General features: G+C 40.2%; 1 protein-coding gene across 1 annotated transcript in view; it reads left to right on the plus strand.

Annotated features, from left to right (window-relative positions):
- Positions 1-17,548, plus strand: part of sntb1 (syntrophin, basic 1) — a 125,225-nt gene extending 107,677 nt beyond the window's left edge. The window contains 3 exon segments of the mRNA XM_069920951.1: positions 5,531-5,727; positions 14,731-14,921; positions 17,042-17,548. Coding sequence (XP_069777052.1) covers positions 5,531-5,727; positions 14,731-14,921; positions 17,042-17,134 — 481 coding nt within the window. The 3' untranslated portion in view covers positions 17,135-17,548.
- Positions 17,549-18,773: the final 1,225 nt, after the last annotated feature.

The following is an 18,773-nucleotide window of genomic DNA, read 5'->3' on the forward strand; positions in this document are numbered from 1 at the left end:
TGGCTCAGAAGGGAAGGGGGGAGAAGCAGAGAGCGATAGTGACTGGGGACTCGTTGGTTAGACAAGTAGATAGGAGGTTTGCTACTAATTATTGTCCATGAGTTCAGGCTGCATCTACCTGGGCCTTTCTCTATCAGTGCTCTGGATGTGAAGTGGAAGATCATTGTTTCAAGTCTCACTTGCAAAAATCCAAGTTGATGCTCCAGAGTGAGATGCCCTTGTTTGATCAAGGCTCCCATTTGGTATGTTTCCTCCCAGGTGCCAGGATCAGGGGCATCTCTGATCAAGTACACAGCTTTATGGAAGGGGAGGGTGAGCATCCAGACATGGTGATCCACATGGGACCAATGAATATAAGGAGTTAGGGAAGAAGTTAAAAAGCAGGACCTCAAGGTGGTAATCTTGGGAATAGGACGATGTGGTGGATAAATATGTGGCTAAAGAGTTGGTGCAGGGGGCAAGGGTTCAGGTTTGTGGATCATTGGGAACTCTCTGGGGAAGGTCTGACCTTGACAAAAAGGACGGGCTGCATCTGAACTGGAGGGGGACCAATATCCTGGCAGGAAGATTTGCTAGATCTTTTGGGGAGGGTTTAAACTAGTTTGGCAGGGGAGTGGAAATCTGAATGAGAGTACGGAGATTAGGGTAAAAAGACAACTAGATTTGAAGGGAGAGAGGACCAGATTGTTAAAATTAATAAAGGAGAGGGGGTAGTAAAAGAAAATGGTAATCAAAGGAGTGAATATGGGGGATATTCTCTCAAGTGTATATATTTCAATGCATGGATCATAGTGAATAAAGTAGATGAACTTAGAGCATGCATTGACACATGGAAATATGATATTGTATCCATCAGTAAAACTTGGTTGCAGGGGGCCATGAGTGGCACCTAAATGTTCCAGGATTCCGATGCTTTAGGTGTGATAGAACAGGGGATTAAAGGTAGAGGAGTTGCAATACTTGTCCGAGAAAACATTACAGCAGTGCTATGGCAGGATAGATTGGAGGGCTCCTCCAGTGAGGTTATTTGGTGGAAGTGAGGAATGGGAAAGGCATGAAAATACTAATGGAAGTGTATTATAGACCACCTAATGGACAGGGAATTAGAGGAGCAAATTTGTAAGGAGATAGCATAAGATGGTGATTGAAGATTTTAACTTTCCACATATTCACTGGGACACCCATACTGTAAAAGGGCTGGATGGGTTGGAGATTGTCAAATGTGTTCAGAAAAGGTTTCTAAATCAATGCATAGAAGAACCAACTAGAGAGGGGTCAGTATTGGATTTCCTATGAGGGAGCAAGATAGGTCAGGTGACAGAGGTTTGTGTTGGGGAACACTGAGTCTAGTGATATTATTAGCTTTAGGTTAATAATAGAGAAGGATAGGGCTTGGGCCTAAGGTTGAGATTCTTGATTGGAACAAGGCTAATTTCGAGGAGATATGAAAGGGTTTAGAAGACGTGGATTGGAATAATTTATTTTCTGGGAAGGTCACAGCAGATAAATGGAGAGATTCAAAAAGGGAAATTTTGTGTCCCTGTGAGGATTAAAGGAAAGATTAGAAAATATAGGGAGCCTTGGTTTTCAAGAGATATTGGGAATTTGATTCGGGAGAAAAGGGATGTGTACAATCGATATAGACAGTAGGGAATAAATGAGCTGTTTGAGCGATATAAAGAGTGCAAAAAGAATCTTCACGAAGAAATTAGAAAGGCTAAAAGAAGATACAAGGCTGCTTTGACAGACAAGGTAAAAAAAAAAATCCAAAGGGCTTCTACAGTTATATTAAAAGCAAAAGAATAATGAGGGATAAAATTGGGCCCTTTGAGGATCAGCGGGGTAGGCTAGATGAGGAGTCAGAAGAGATGGAAGTTTTAAATGATTTTTTTTTTCTTCAGTATTCACTAGGGAAAGGAATATTGATTCGGGTGAAGTAAGAAAACATAGTGAGGGCATAGAAAATGTACAGATTAATGAGGAGGTAGTACTGGCTATTTTAAAGAAAACAAAGGTGGATAAATCTTTAGGTCCTGTCAAGATGTTCCCTAGGACCTTGAATTAACGGGGGCTCTGACAAAAATATTTAAAATGTCATTAGCCACAGGGGAGGTGCAGGAGGATTGGAGCGGAGCTCATGTTGTTCCACTGTTTAAAAAAAGGCTCTAAAAGTAAACCAGGTAATTATAGGCCTGTGAGTCTGACATTGGTGGTAGGTAAATTAATGGAGAGTGTTCTTAGAGATGGAATATACAATTATTTGGATAGACAGGGATTGATTAGGAGTAGTCAACATGGTTTTGTGCATGGTAGATCATGTTTAACAAATCTTATTGAATTTTTTGAGATTATGAAGAAGTTTGACAAAGGGAAGGCTGTGGATGTTGTCCATGGACTTTAGTAAGGCCTCTGACGAGGATCCGCATAAGAAAGGAAGATTCATTCATTAGGTATTAATGATGGAAGTAGTGAACTGGATTCAATAATGGTTGGATGGGAGATGCCAGAGAGTAGAGGTGGAAAATTGTTTGTCAAATTTGAGGCCGGTGACTAGTGGAGTGCCTCAGGGATCAATACTGGGTCCACTGCTGTTGGTCATATATATTAATGATCTAGATCAGGGGTGTCAAACTCAAATTCACGGAGGGCCAAAATTAAATACTTGGACTAAGTCGAGGGCCGAACTAAATATTTATTGAAAATTTTCAACAACATCTGCATGTTTTCTCTTCTTTCAACATATGTAATGTTAAACTTTTTCTTATTAAAATAAATGTTTAATAATCATTTTGGTTAAACTCTTTCCAGAAGAAGCATTAACAAATGAGAAATAAAATATTGAATAAATAATATTTCTCTATAGAGGATTTGTCAAATGTTGCTAGTGTGCTGTCGAATAGTAAAATCTGAGGGCTATTGAGAATGTGGGAGAATAACATGATTCCTGAAACAATCAAATGGGTGACTGATTGTGGGCATGAACTCTAGCAGGGTTATTTGCCATGTCCTTTTTCCATTGGTACAGATATCCTTTGATTTACACACTTTTCAAGTTTTATGCCTAATGAGCTTGTATCCAGATGCAGGACCATTTTTAACCAGGAATATATTTATCACTGTGACATGAAACTATTGGAAGATCGTTTTATCCTGAGATTAAAGTTCATAATCCTTAATCAGGCCTGTGTGCGGGAGGGCGGGGGTTTGCGGGCGATCAGGTTGGACAACGACAGTGCGGGGGCATCGGCTCTCGCTGCAGGGCGGCATCTCGGCGGATCAGCGGCCCCGTCACCGTGAGTCGCGGGTCGGCCTGCGGCAGGGAGGGGGAGTGGGCAACGGTCCTGGCGAGGTCAGGCCCGAGGCCTCCGGTTCCGGGCGCTGGGAAGCGGCCTTGGCTTCCCCTGACACCGGCCAGGCCCCAAAACCAGAGTCCACGGTGAGACCCTGCAATGTAAACAGAGGAGGTGGGGGCGATTAGCGGGCTGACGCCAATGCATTCTGGGATTTATAGTATTAGCTGTGCATGCGCTATACTGGCGTGGCGGCTAGCGGGCCACCTCTAATACATTTTTGAAATGATCTTGCGGGCCAAATATAATTATATCGCGGGCCAAATTTGGCCCGCAGGCCAGAGTTTGACATGTGTGATCTAGATGATAGGGTGGAAAATTAGATTAGAAAGTATGCAGATTGGACAGTGAGGAACGTTTTAAAAACCTGCAATGAGATATAGACCAGTGAGAGGAGTGGGCTGAAAGATGGCTGATAGTGTTTAATACTGATAAATGTGAGGTGCTACATTTTGGTAGGACTATTCAGCAAAGGTCCTACACATTAAATGGTGGACAATTGAGGAGTCCAGTAGAACAAAGGGATTTAAGAATTCTGATACATAATTCCCTGAAAGTGGAGTCACATGTAGATAGAGTGGTGAAGAAAGCATTTGGTATGTTGGCTTTCACTAGTCAGAGTATTGAGTACAGGAGTTGGGATGTCATGTTGAATTTGCATAAGGCTTTGGCAAGACCAAATTTGGAATATTGTGAACAGTTTTGGTTGTCAAATTATAGGAAGGATATCAACAAAATAGAGAAAGTGCAGAGGAGAATTTACAAGAATGTTATGTGGGTTACAGGGAAAGGTTAAACAGGTTATATATAGTTATTATCTTCTTCTTTTCTTTCTTTGGCTTGGCTTCGCGGACGAAGATTTATAGAGGAGGTAAATGTCCACGTCAGCTGCAGGCTCGTTAAAATGCCAAAGAACAACAATGTATAGATCACCTTTTTTAAAACAAAATTCTTTATGTAGGATTCCAAGAAATAGGATTTGGAATGTTTGGTCCTATTTGCTTCCAACACTTCTGACACTGGGCTGAATTCTGTTCATCTACAGCCAGTGGTTCCAGCATGTCCAATCTCCCAGACCACCCCCGAATTCAACCCAAGTCCTGTAGCGCAGAGGTGGGGGGGGGGGGGGGTGTCATTGCCCTCAGCACTCTCATATAGCTTTATGTCAAGGTGGGTCAGCACATAGTTATCCCATTAATTTGACTCCAGTCACTTAGCTCAGTTGTGGTGGCAGTTGGAGAAACATTTAGCACGATGCTATTATGGTGCCAGTGACCCAAGTTCAAATCCACTGCTTCCTAAAAGGTTTGTACCTTCTTGTTTCTATGTGGGTTTTCTCAGGGTTCTCTAGTTTTCCTCCCACCCTTCAAAACATACGAGCTGGTAGGTAATTGGGTGTAATTTGGCAGCACGAGTTTCATGGGCCACAAGGGGCTACTACTATGCTATATGGTTGAAAAATCATTAAATGAAAAGCAATCGCCTGCTTTAATAATGTAGATTTATTGATTTAGTCTGAATAATTGCTCACTGTCCATGACCATCAGAAACATTTAGTAGCGAGGGTCATCTTGGCCAGTCCATCTGACCTAAAAGAGGTGCAGAAGGGAATGTTGAGTAAGTTGGCCAGGTACACTGTGCTAGGCTTGTAAAGTGCAGCCTCTGCCAGGTGGTGAAATTTGGAAGATTTGTACCATGATGAAAACTTTAAATATAATCCTACATCTCATGGATTTAAATTCTGCCAACTCCCAGATTGTGGAATTACGCTGCTCTGCTGATATGCATTTGTCAAGTTGCTTCAATTTTGCAATTCTTTATGATGTTTCAGAAAGCAAAAATAAACATTTAATTAGAAGATGTGAGCCAGTCGTAAAATTATGTATTCAAATCAGTTTTCCAATTAAAAAAAAATCTTCAAATAGCACAATCTACTTGTATTTCCATTAACTAGTAGACATAAGATACTGCAGATGTTGTAATCTAGAGCAAAAAAAAAACAAACCACTGGAAGAACTGAGCAGGTCCTGATCCAAAACATTGACTATCTCTCTACCTCCGAGGATGCTGCCTGATCTGCTGAGTTCCACCAAAAGTTTGTTTCCCTGCTTGATGCACAGACTCTGCAAAGTTTCAAATCTCTGACAACTGTTAGTCTGACCGTGTATTTCTTTTTGTAGGTTGGTGCATTCTGGTGCAGGGAAAGACTCCCCTGATCTAGTCGCAGAACTCTCCTTTGCCACTCGTACTGGAACTCGCCAAGGCATCGAAGCGCACCTCTTTCGGGTGGAGAACAACTCCAATTTGTCTAGCTGGACCAGGCAAATCGTACAGGGCTGCCACAAAGCAGTGGAACTCATGAAAGAAGTTATAACCAGTGAGTTTCTAGTATCGGTCGCCTCATCACAGGAAGGATGTAGATGCTTTGGAGAGGGTGAAGAGAAGATTTACCGGGATGGGAGAACACGTCACATAAAGCAAGGTTGACAGAGCTAGGGTTTTTCTCTTTGGAGTTGCAAAAGATTTGAGGTGCCAATAGAGATGCACAAGATTTTGAAGGGCTTGGATTGGGTGGCCAGCCAGCACCTTTTTCTTGGGGTGATAATAGCAAATACCAGAGGACATCTGTTTCAGACGAATAGAGGAAAGGTTAATGGATCAGCACAGTTAAAATACTCTTTTTTTACCCAGTGGTGGTGGAGGCTGATACAATGGGAAATTTAAGAGACTCCTGATAGGCACAAGAATGCAAGAAAAAGTGTTATGGAGTAGATGGGTACAACAATGTTGGCTGAAGTGCCTGTACAGTGATGCTTCATGTTCTATCAGGTAAGAGATTCTGCCCCACATCAGATGCTGTGAAACTGATGAAAACAAAAGTTGGAAGAAAAGGTTTACTACACTATATGCAAACAGGCAATGACAGAAACATGAAGTATATCAACTAATTTTTGTTTTTTTTTCTCCCCCTACCTCTCCTTCTGCCCTTTATCTGCTTCTGAAGGGACTGACAGTCCCTGGGGTAAATATCAAGGGTATCCAAAGCTTTAATTCAGATTGAGCTGGGAAAATACAAACATGACCCCATCCCTCTTCAAACTTCCCAATGATTGAATTGTACATAACTGATAGTGAGCCCATTTTCATACACATTTTACAATGTATATAGGCACCAAAATTCTTACTTGATTCAGATAAACAAGTAGTTGTAAGGGGAGAAAATTACAGTAGTAAATGTAAATGGATTAAAATAGAAAATCAATACAATAGTGAGATAAATATTCACAGTTATCCTCGTGCAAATAAGTGGAGGTTCAAGAGCTGTTGGAAATAAATGGTTCTTGAACCTGGAGATGATGGTCTTCTGTACCTTCAGCTGAAAAGTAGCAGTGGGAAGAGGTTGTGACCAGGGTGATGGGGGTCCTTTCTGATGTTGGCTGCCTTGTTGAGGCACCACCTCACATTAGATATCTACAATGGATGGGAGGTCAAAACCTGTGATGGACCTGGCTATCTTTGCTACCTTGTGCAACCTTTTGCATTCCTTAGCAGTCAAATTCCCAAACCAGGTTGTGATGCCACCAGTCAGTATGATTTCCACAGTACATATTTGATAGAGTATCTGATGACATGCCGAATCTCTTTTGACTCCTTAGGAAGTGGAGGCATTAGTGTGCCTTCTCCACAGTCACCTTCATGTGCTGTCTCGATACAAGGTATAATTCTGGTCAGATTTCAATGAGCGGGTGCATTGTAGAGCAGAGGGATCTAGGAGTACAGGTATATAGGACCTTGAAAGGTCATAGGTAGATAGAGTAGTCAAGGCTTTCTGCTTATTGGCCTTTAACAGTCAGATTATTGAGTATAGGAATTGGGAGATCATATTACAGTTGTATAAGACTTGGTGAGGCCCCACTTAGAGTTCTGTGTTCTGTTCTGGTCACCTTGCTGCAGGGAAGATTGACAAGAATGTTCCCAGGAATCAAAGGGCCCGAGCTATCGGGAGAGGTTGAGCAGGCTGGGGTGTTATTCCTTGAAGTGCAGGAGAATAAGGGTGATCACATAAAGGTGTACAAAAGCATGTGAGGAATATATCAGGTGAATACACAAAGTCTTTTGCCCAGAGTAGTGAAATCAGTAACCAGAGGACATAGATTTAAGGTGATGGGGAGAGATTTAACAGACTACTTCCACAGTCGAGAAGGTGCACAGAATGTAAAGATTAAAGCAGACCTTTCAGGATTGAGAAAGGGAAATACTCTGCAAAGTACAGGATGATCATAATTAGATGCAAGTGCAAAGATGCATTATGCATTTTCAACGAGAGATTTAAAGTCTCCAGCGATATCCTGGATTGTGAGACAAAGGTCAGGTGAACAGAGTTGGGACACGGATCTGGCCCCTCTTGCTGTTGGTGCAGGCAGGAGAGATTGAACCAGCTCCTCTTGTTGCAAACTTTCTAACAAGCCCAAATACCTCCCTAAACACCTTCATGCAAACATTCTGAAATGCTGTGGTCAAATTTTCAAAATTAATTTTTTAATAATAATTAACTACCTTAACCAAGGATGGTTCAGGTGCAGTCTGGTGTATACTCAGAGCTGCCTGTCAACAAGCTTAGTTTGAGGTGCAGTTGGCAGCGCAATTTGATCTCCCAACTGGATCAGCACTCCCTGTGGGTTACCCAATTCAGACCAGCAACTGAAGCAAACCACAGAACTAGAATAGGCTTCCTGCAACTGTCCCTGAGAATTGTATTACCAAAAGCCCACAAATAAATAAATTTTTTCTTGTTTGGAATTGCATTAGAAATGAGGCAGATTTAGTGTGGAGATTAGCACAACTCTAACGCCAGCCACCCGGATCTGATTCCGCTGCTGTCTGTAAGATGTTTGTTCATTCTCCCTGTGTCCGTGTGTATTTCCTCTGGGTGCTCCAGTTTCCTTCCACTTTGCAAAGGGTTGGCAAATTAATTTGTCATATGGGTGGTTCAGGCTCATAGGCTAAAAGAGCCTGTTACTCAATATGTATATCAATATTCCTCTTTCAATCTTTTTATTGAGTTTTATAGAACAAGAACACATTGAATAGAGAACATATGGTTACCAAATATGAGGGATAAAAGTATATTTCCAAAAATAAAACAAGTGATATACCCTATCATGTTGTCCGAACAGAAAAAAACTGGGATGGTTTGACATAAAATTAAAGATAGTAATGTTTTATAGATTCAGCATAACTATTACTAACTGAAGGAAAAACTATATACTTAAATAAATCAAGATAAACAGATTTAATGAGCAGAAAAATAATCCATAAAAGGGCTCCACATTTTATGAAAATTAGGTTTTTTTTGTGCCATAAGATTTATAAATAGTAAGACTTGACAATCATATGATGAAAATAGCTTGTTAATATCATCTAACAGTCCAAACAAAGCTGTTAAAGGATTAGGTTCAAGATTAACATGTAATATTATGGACAAAACACAACAAAAATCTTCCTCCAATAAGGTTCAAGAACTCGACAAGACCAGAGCGTATGTATCAAGATTGCTTCTCTGTCGTTATATTGATCAAATCGGGGTTTTAGATCAGGAAATATATGGGGTAATTTGTTTTTAGACATACAAGTCCAATGTATAAAGAAGGTCGAGCACATAGTGAAGAAATTTTAACTAATTTAAGAATCAAATCCGAATTTTTGTTTGAGATAGAAAACTGTAGATCATGCTCTTTTAATCTTATCGAGAGAAATTTGATTCTGAAAGCTAATCATATATAAAGGTTATTAAACCCTTCCAGCATTTTAGATTCACAAGTCATGGGAAAACTTGGTAATTGAATCTGTAAAAAATTTTCTGATCTGCAAGTATCTTTTAAAAAAAAAGTAAATTTGCTAAATTAAACTTTGCTGATAACTGTTCAAAAGACGTGAGACAACTGTCAACAAACAAATCTCAAAAGCACTGAATACCATTATCATATCAATTGACAAACACCGAATCATTTAAAGTGGAGGAAATACATAACTAGATGATATAAAACTTGATAAGGAAAAACATTGGAGAGCTCGTCGAAAGAACCAAAGACTTGTTGATCCAAACCAAGGCTTTTAATAGCTAAAGACAGGAGCTCTTCGCAGGTGGCCGACCAGTCTGGAATGATCCGACCTGGCTAGGGACACAACCCTTTAAGGCCCAGACAGGAGGTGTGCCTAAGCTCTCAGCCAATTGCTATAAGCACAGTCATTACGCTTCACATGAGGCACTGTGTTTGCCGGTGGCCATTTTAGACCTACAGACTGCAGCAAAGTGGCCGTTTTTAAGGCACTTCTGGCACCTGGCTTTTCTTGCTGGGCACTGGGACCTGCTGTGCTTGTCCCTCCTGCAGAAATAACATTTTGGGTTCGCAGGGGGCAGGCCGTCAGTATCTCGGGGGGTGGTAGGGTAGAAGGGCACTCTACTCACATCAGAACGTGGGGTTCAGTCCCTAGAGAACTCGTATGACTTTAAGGCTGCATCCTCCATTGTGATTGCAATCCAGGCCACGTCCTCTAGTTTTTCTACCCCTTGTTCGAGCAAGCGCAGCCTCACTTCGTTCGATCAGAGCCCGGCCACATAGGCATCCCAGACGAGATCATTTGTGATCTCGGCAGCAGTTTTGTCCACACAGTTACAGTCCTTGCCCAACGCCTTGACTACTTGTAAATATGCCGGGCTGTTGCTTCCTCGACACAAGCACGTGCCGGGCATGAACTCTGTTCATTGGTTGATCGGACAGTTCTTTCAGTACCTTTATGGCTGCGGTCTCATCCTGGATATTCTCGTAGACACTCAAGGACACCATAGACAGCAATGCTGTTAGACGCTGGTTATCCTCCTCCACCTCAATGACCCTTAGGAAGTTTTCAAAGTTCAACAGCCAGAACTTAAAGGCTTTGAAGGCTGTAGGTGACTGTGGGTCGACGTCAAGTTTTTCTGGCTGAGTCAGACGCTCCATCCCTTTTTAAAAATAAAAATATTTTTGCTAATAAAATTGTAGAGCTCGTCGAAAGAACCAAAGACTTGTTGATCCAAACCAAGGCTTTTATTTGCAAAAGACAGGAGCTCTTCACAGGTGGCCGACCAGTCCGGAATGATCCGACCTGGCTAGGGACACAACCCTTTAAGGCCCAGACAGTAGGCGTGGCTAAGCTCTCAGCCAATCGCTGCAAGCACAGTTATTACACTCTAGATACTGTAACTATATACATTGGTGATAGGTCTGTACTATCACAAACATTTTGAATCAAAAAAATTCCTGAAATCCGATAGATATATATAAAACCATATAACAATTACAGTACGGAAACCGGCCATCTTGGCCCCTCTAGTCCCATTTGCCTGCACCCTGCCCATAACCCTCCAATCCCCTCACATCCATGCATCTATCCAACTTTTTCTCAAATGAGAAAATTGATCTTGCTGCAACCACCTCTTCCGGAAGGTCATTCCACTCAGCCTCTCTCATGTTACTTCTAAACTTTTGACCCCTGGTTCCAATCTCATCTACCCTATCTATCCCCCTCATAATTTTAAATACCTCTATCAAATCCCCCCTCAATCTTCTACACTCCAATGAATAAAGACCCAGTCTACTCAATCTTTCTTTGTATTCTAGATGCTGTGATCCAGAAAACATTTTAGTAAATCTTCTCTGCACCCTCTGTATCTTATTGATAATCCTTCCTATAATTTGGGGACCAGAAAGGCACACAGTATTCCAAATTTGGCCTCACCAATGCCTTGAATAGTCTCAACATCACTTCCCAGCTCCTACATTCTATGCTTTGATTTATAAAGGCCAGCATACCAAAAGCCTTCTTTACCATTATCCACATGAGAATCCACTTTCAAACAACGATGTTATTCCAAGATCTCTGTCTTTTACTACAGGGCTGTATATCATTCTGTTAACCTTAGCTAAAGAAAAAAGAATTGCTACTCCTAAAAAGGATAAAACAAAAACTTTGCAGCCAACCTCAATTCCAAAGAGACCCAAACTGGGCGATTCAGTCTATTAAAATATTGAATCCAAAACAAGATAAAACACATATTGATTGCCCAGTAATAGTTTCTAAATTTCAGCAATGCCAAGCCTCCATTCCTCTTAGATTTCTGCCAATGAAGCTTATTCAGCCGACATCATTTGTTTTGCCAAATATAGAGTCAAGGGAATTTAAAAAAAAAACAACTTGGGGGATAAAGACTGGAATTGCATAAAAAAGTATAAAATTTGGGGTAAAATAATCATTTTAATAGAGTTAATATGACCAAGTAATGAAATAGATAAAGGTGACCATCTGGACAATGTCTGCTTAAATTGTTTTAATAAATGAAGACCATCTTCCTTTAAATATTTGTGGTTTTTGGTGACTATAATTCCTAGGTAAGTAAACTGATTCTTAACAACCCTAAAAGGGATATTGGCATAGATAGGCAATGTTATTGCCATTCAACCCCATCGAAGGCCTTCTCTGCATCCAGAGATAACACACTCTGGAATTTTAGAAGGTGATTATATTATAGGGGAAAAAAATCATTCTTTTGTGAGTTTAGTTTATACCCTGAAAAGTGATTAAATTGTGACAGTAATGACAGCATAAAAGAAATAGATACTTCTGGATTGGAGACAAATAATAGACGGTCATCTGCATAAAGGGAGACCTTGTGAACTATACCCCCTCTAGAAATCCTGACAATGTCCTTGGAATCAAGAAAAGCAATAGATAACAGTTCTAAAGCTAAATCAAACAAGAGTAGATTGAGAGGGCATTCCTGCCTAGTTCCACGAGGTAAATTAAATAAAGTGGATTGTTGATTATTTGTAACAACAGATGTAGAAGGTGAATGGTATAATAATTTAATCCATGAGATGAAACCAGGACCAAAATTGAATTTTCTCAGGATTTCAATCTTATTGTCATTCAACCCCATCGAAGGCTTATCTCTGCATCCAGAGAGATAACACACTCTGGAATTTTAGGAGAAGGTCATTATATTATATTTAATAATCTATGAATGTTAAAATGTGAGTGACGATTTTTAATGAAACTGGTCTGATCTTGTGCAACAATCAAAGGTAAAATATTCTCTAGTCTGTTAGCTAACGTCTTAGCAAGAATCTTAGCATCTGCATTCAATAATGAAATAGGTTGGTAGGAGGCATATTCACTTGGACCTTTGTTCTTTTTTAAAATCAGGGATATTGAAGCCTCAAAGTTTTGGGCAGAGTGGCCCTTGCAAAGGATTCAGAAAAGAGAGTACTTAATCGGAAAGACAATAAATGAGAAAAGGATTTAAAAAAACTCCAGGAGAGCCATCCGGACCAGGTGCCTTCCCATGGCTCCAATCTTAAACGATACTCAAAGGATTATGCAGGAAAATTAAGTTGATTAAGAAAATTATCTGGAAGCTATGAAACATATAACATGGAGTAAAAAAAATCTCAAAAGTTAAAAACAATTAAAGTAAAAAACATTGAATTTAAATAAGTTGTAAATGCTGGTGACATGTTTGGTATTTGATTCACCTCGGACTTTGTAATACTGTGACATTGCTCACATTGTACAGTTCCGACTAGATTCAGTGCTAACTGTAAAACTGATCTGAAATTATCCATCTTGCTGGAAACTTTAACTTCCATAATGGAGCTATCAATCACGATTAGTTGATGACTTTAACCAGGTGCGCTCGCTCGACTGTGAAGCAGTCGGTTAGTGTCAAGTTAATTATTGTACAATGGGCAGAATGGAGGAATCTCTGTTTAGAATTTCTTTATGGATTCTGATTGAAATCCCTGGACTTGCAAACCTGAAGACCGAGAAAGTTTTGTTCATGTCTTGTGGTGGCAGCTGAGGCTTAATGGACACCTGTGTCAGAAATCTGGGCTACAATTCAAGGCTGACTCCAGGGCTTTGAATGCTAGGAGGTCTGCATTGTTGGAGGCGTCTGTCTCAGATAAATTGAATTGAACTGTTCATTGCCATTTATTCTGAGACAGTGAGGTTAGTGCAGCTGTGAGCTTGATGTTATTAGAGTACCAGCAAGCCGGATTCAAATCTGCCATTGTCTGTAAGGAGTTGGTGGGTTTTTTCTGGGTGCTCTGGTTTCCTTCCACCTTCCAAAATCGTATGGGCTTGGTAGGTTAATGGAGGCATTCTACCATGTACTGTTAAAATTAAAAATAAAGTTAAAAGCTTTGTTTTGTGTGGCATCCAGGCAAGTCTGGCTCTGCATAGCACAGCAGGTAGTGCAAGAATACAACAGAGTTACAATTTTAAAAAAAGGCACTGAAGTGCTGTGACATTTTGCGAGCTGTTCGCAAAAGACCTCCTTCACACCCTACTCTCTATCCCTCCACTTAAACACCTAAGATGATTGACTCTGCACTGTTAACTCTTTTTGGCTATATGACCTGCTGTCTCCGTGTATCTCTGTACTTCTGTTTTGTGAGTTAGTTCTGTGAGATACCCAGCTGGACTACTCACAAAACAATAAACTAGAAAAAACAAGAATGCGGGATTTGGTGTTAAAGAGCAAGGCTCGTGCCAACAGGTCGGGTGAATCAGAGATCACAAAGCACTTTTACCTGGATATCTGACATTCTCCTGTTACTTTGAAATTGTTATCCTTCAGTCACTACCACAGCAAGAGGTTACCCGGTGGGAACAAAATGTCTGCATGCAATATTGCTACAATGTGAATTGGCTGGAATACTTCAAAAGAATAGTTAATCAATGAGAAAGTGCTTTTGAATACAAGGAAAACCGCAGTAGGTATTTGAGCTTTTTATTCTTTGTATATTAGGGCTGGTAGTTGACTGCCATGAAAGTAGTGGTTTGATGGGTGGGGGGAGTTAACAAGTCACACAATGAGTGAGGAGAGGGTAGCAGAAAGATTGGTTAGCTTTCCAAGGTTGTTTGTGAAATTGGTAAGATTGCAATACAGTCTGCACAAGGGATCAACCACCTGCTCCATATTCCTCACGATGAGACCATTCAGTCTATGCTGTAACATCCCAACTAATTTCTCCACATTCCACCACCCACTTGTACCCTGGGGACATTTACAGCAGCCAGTTTGCCTCCCAACCTGAACAAATGCAGTTAAAGGGAGAACATGCAAACTCCACCCAGTCAGCACTGGAGATCAGGATTGAACCCAGGAAGCTGGATGCACCAGCTGTACCACTGTACTGTCCACTTAAGAGTTGTAAGGTTAGACAACCAAACGATGGTAGTGAGCTGAAGTTTGCATTTCTGTTCAGGTCACCTAGGTCCAGGCAGCTTTGTCCTGAATGAATTGCCCTAATGCTGGTGTTCTGTATCCACTCCACAGCATGCACATACAGGAGCCAGGAATGTTGTCTGAAAATTCATTATGAAAATGGTTTTACTATCTTGAAAGAGGCCCAGGAAGGAAGCATCCCAAAGGTGATCTGGCACTATTCCTTTGAGAAATTAAAGAACTCCTCAGATGATGGCGTGAGAATGCTCTATCTGGACTTTGGTGGAAGGGATGGAGAAATTGTGAGTACCTTTATATTTCCTCCACTGATGTTAATAATATGGAACAAACACTACAGTGGTATCTATATGGCCTTTTAAGATAGTAAAGCATGCAAACAGCTGTCACAAAAATGACATCAACCAAAGTTATATTCATGTATAATGAAAGATCTTCAACCTGAAACGTTGCACAAGAAAAGAATTGCTGGAGGAACTCGGCAGATCAGAATCTTTTATCAGGGCTAAAATAAAATAGGTGAAATCACATATATAAAGGGGGAAAGAGGCTGGGAGAGTGGCCCACAGGACACAAGAAACATGAGAGAGAGAAAAAAAATTACAGGACTATATAAAGAGATGGGAATAAACAATGGGATCAGATGGGGGTGGGGGAGGGTCACCTTAAATTACAAAAATCATTGTTCATGCCATTAGGCTTAAGGCTGTCTAGGAGGACTATGTTGTGTTCCTCAAGTTTAGGTTTCCCTGCCCTCTAGTAACCAATGTTTCAGTAATGGGTCCCTTGTCATGAGTAAGATAAATCAGGTAGATGCTGCAATGAAAAGGTGGGGTGAGAGGGGAAGGAGCACAGGCCCAGAGGTAACAGGTGGGAGGGTAGAAGAGAAGGAAGCTGAGAAGTGACGGGGAGAGGGCTAAGAAATGCTGTTCTCTAATAAGGGAAAAGCTGAGGAAGCTAGAGGAAAAGAGACAGAAGGATAGGGAGAGAGAGAGACTGGGGGAGGGGGTTAACAGAAATTGGAGGTCAATATTGATGCCAACTGATTGGAGACTGCCAAGCCAGAATATAAGGATTTGCTCCTCTAATTTGTGGGTGGCCTCAGCTTGGCAGTACGTGGGGCTCTGGACAGACATGTCAGTGTGTGGAATTAAATGATTGGCAACTGGGAGATCCTTGCTTTGTAAACATTGGTTACCCTTTACTTCTCATCCATGCTGCCTGACCAGCACATCTGCGGGAAGTTAACCAGGAACATGACTTGAGCAATACAGCAATGAAGGCCTGATCCCTAAAAACCTGCTAAACTACATTTGAGCTTTGTTGCACAGCACATTTAACATTATTCTCAGATTTAGAGGGTTAGGACAATAATCTAGTTACTGCAAAACCATTCTCACACTATTATATTTTAACATTGTAATTAGAGTCTTTCTTTCCTCCCATTTTTCCCCAAACAATTATCCCTTACATCCTCCCTGCACCCATCAGGGTTCTGAATGACTCCAAGCACAGTGCTCCCATGGTACAAAATAATTTCTTCATTGTAACGATACACTCTGTAGTTGCTCTTTTGTTCTTCCACTTGAAACAGCTGAGTGAACGTTAGAGCTAAACTGAGCAACTGCTTGCAGAAGAACCATTCTCAATGTATCAGGTATAAAGTGACAAACTTGAGCAATTTTCTGTTTATAACTTTCAGTGCAATAATATCTCCTCCGAGTCTTCCTCGCTCATCATCCTTGAGCTTAGCCACCGATGTTGGCTCTATGTCTGGCAATATTTCAAATTTAAAACCACATCCTTGTGTTTAAATCTTTCCATGGTCTAATTTCTCTGTGATGTCCTACAACCATTTAAAGGTTGGTCCTTTAAAACCAAGGGGCAAAGATATTTCATTTCTCATCGGGGAAAAAAGTCCTAATATTGAACTCCTAATATTTCAGCCTTTTTTGGGCTTAAATGCTCATATAAAATAACTCAACATTTTACTACATTAAAGGAGTTGTATAAAGTGCTAAACAGATTGAATGATTTCTCCACTGGAATTATGGGTGCAATCAAACATATTGCATATTTAAACAGGTGTATCTTGGGTTTATTTGGGAAATTTGAAAAAATTAAATACCACTGGTGACTTAGTGTGGACAGTGTTCACACTAAATATACTTTGGACATGAAGAATTGAATCTCAGTCCCTTAATTGGAGTACATAATGAGAGCTATCTTTGCAATGTCATGGTTAGCTGTTATGTTGTGGATCAGACTATTGAAACAAGCTAATTAATAAATGAGCAATATTGATTTCAAAAGCAACCAGAATTGTTTTCTGTAAACCCATCTTGAAGATTGACTGAACTCTGTCACAACTCACATCTCCTCCTTTTGTTTGTTCCTTGTCTAGCAACTGGACCTTCATTCGTGCCCAAAACCTATTGTTTTTATCATCCACTCCTTCCTTTCGGCGAAGATTTCACGGCTTGGCTTGTTGGCCTGAGGCAGGAGCACAAGCTCTGTGAAGGAAAAGGGGCATTGTTCAGGAACTGCAGAATACAGCTGGGAGGAGCAGGAGTTTAATCAGGAATAGAATTGGGCAAATAGTTTATTTCATAGAAAAAAAATTTGTAACAATCCAAAATTAATTTTAAAGGCACCTTGCTGGTTTTATAACAAGATACTGAAATATTTTCTATGCTGCCATGAGAAGTCTAATAAATTTTAAATAATTGATAGAGAATCATAATCAAGTTCACGTAACTAAAGTCTGTAATGTTACACTTTATTCCTGTTTGCCCACTGCTTAAAAAACTCTCATTTCAGAGTGAGTAATATTTTTAATTTCAGACTCTAACAAGGCTGTTCCAATTAGATTTTATAAATATGTAAAATGAAAGTTTAAAATCGCATTATATCCATAATAAAAAAAATGCATCTGCTTTTGTTTCATTGTTGTATCTTGTCTAAAGAGGAATTCATTTTCTAATCAAGAACATTTATTTTGTGTTATTTCTTGGTATTGCTGGATATTTCTGGTAATCTGCTTGTTTTGATGTGTGTTGTGGCTGAGTCAGTATGTACTTCCCTTCCAGAAGATTGTGGTAACAAGTTCCACTCTCAACTTGAACACAGAAATCATAGCAGAGATTCCAGTTCTGCACCATCTGCTGAGTTAACTTTCTAGTGAGATGGTGTTAACCCAACAACTTGTTTGCCCTGACAGGTTGATGCCAAAGATTCCACATGCAAGGTTTGAATCATTTCTCTGGGGTCCCAGCTCATAATTGCTTCACAGTATGTGGGAACAAGTCAAAAAATACAGGATTATCAGCCAAGCACCTAGGAAAGTTTCAGTCATGAAAGTTACAACCGAATGCAAGTTATTTTAACATGACATCTTACTTTAAGCTTGTGGTCAGAATCTGCACCAATTATTGTTATACTTGTGGAGTTCCCTCAAACCTGATTAATAAACAAAAAAATGCCTGATACATTTCTCGGAGGAAGGAATTTATGGAATCCACCCCAAATCAATCTAATTTTAATTTCTATACATCCAGAAGGAACTGTATAGATAGTAATGCATTTGAAAAAGCAAATTTCTTTATTATTCAGCTCTAGAGCAGCCATTCTCAACAGGGATCATAGCTCACATCAGTAAAAGCCTTGTTTTCTTTTTGTCTCATGTTATATAAATGTGTTTTTTTGAGTAGTAGATAGGAGAACGGAACAAACCAAACTTGACTGCTTCACATGAAAAAGGGCCCATAAACTTTGAGGTGAATCCTGGAAGGGGGCACAGCTGAAAAAGGGGTGAGAATGGCTACTCTAGAGTTTTGTTTTTGTCTGGTTCTTTGCAATGGATAAATCAGATGTGGGCAAGAGATGAAAAGCTCTGTTTTTAGTATCATTACTAGGGAGATGTACAAATGTTCTCCTCTTCCTCTCACATTGAAGTTTTAATTATAATGAGTTTCTGCAACTCTCCAAATAAACCAAGTATTTTCAGACTTGCTAATTAGCAATTGGTTGTATAAAACTTTTTTTTTGGGGGGGGGGTCTATTCCTGATGCTTCAAGAACCTAGTGTTTGGCTCCTTTTTTCCAAGTAGTGATGGAAGTGTGGTTGTGTTGTACTTG

The sequence above is a fragment of the Narcine bancroftii genome, chromosome 2 (genome assembly GCF_036971445.1).
Source record: "Narcine bancroftii isolate sNarBan1 chromosome 2, sNarBan1.hap1, whole genome shotgun sequence".
NCBI lineage: Eukaryota > Metazoa > Chordata > Chondrichthyes > Torpediniformes > Narcinidae > Narcine > Narcine bancroftii.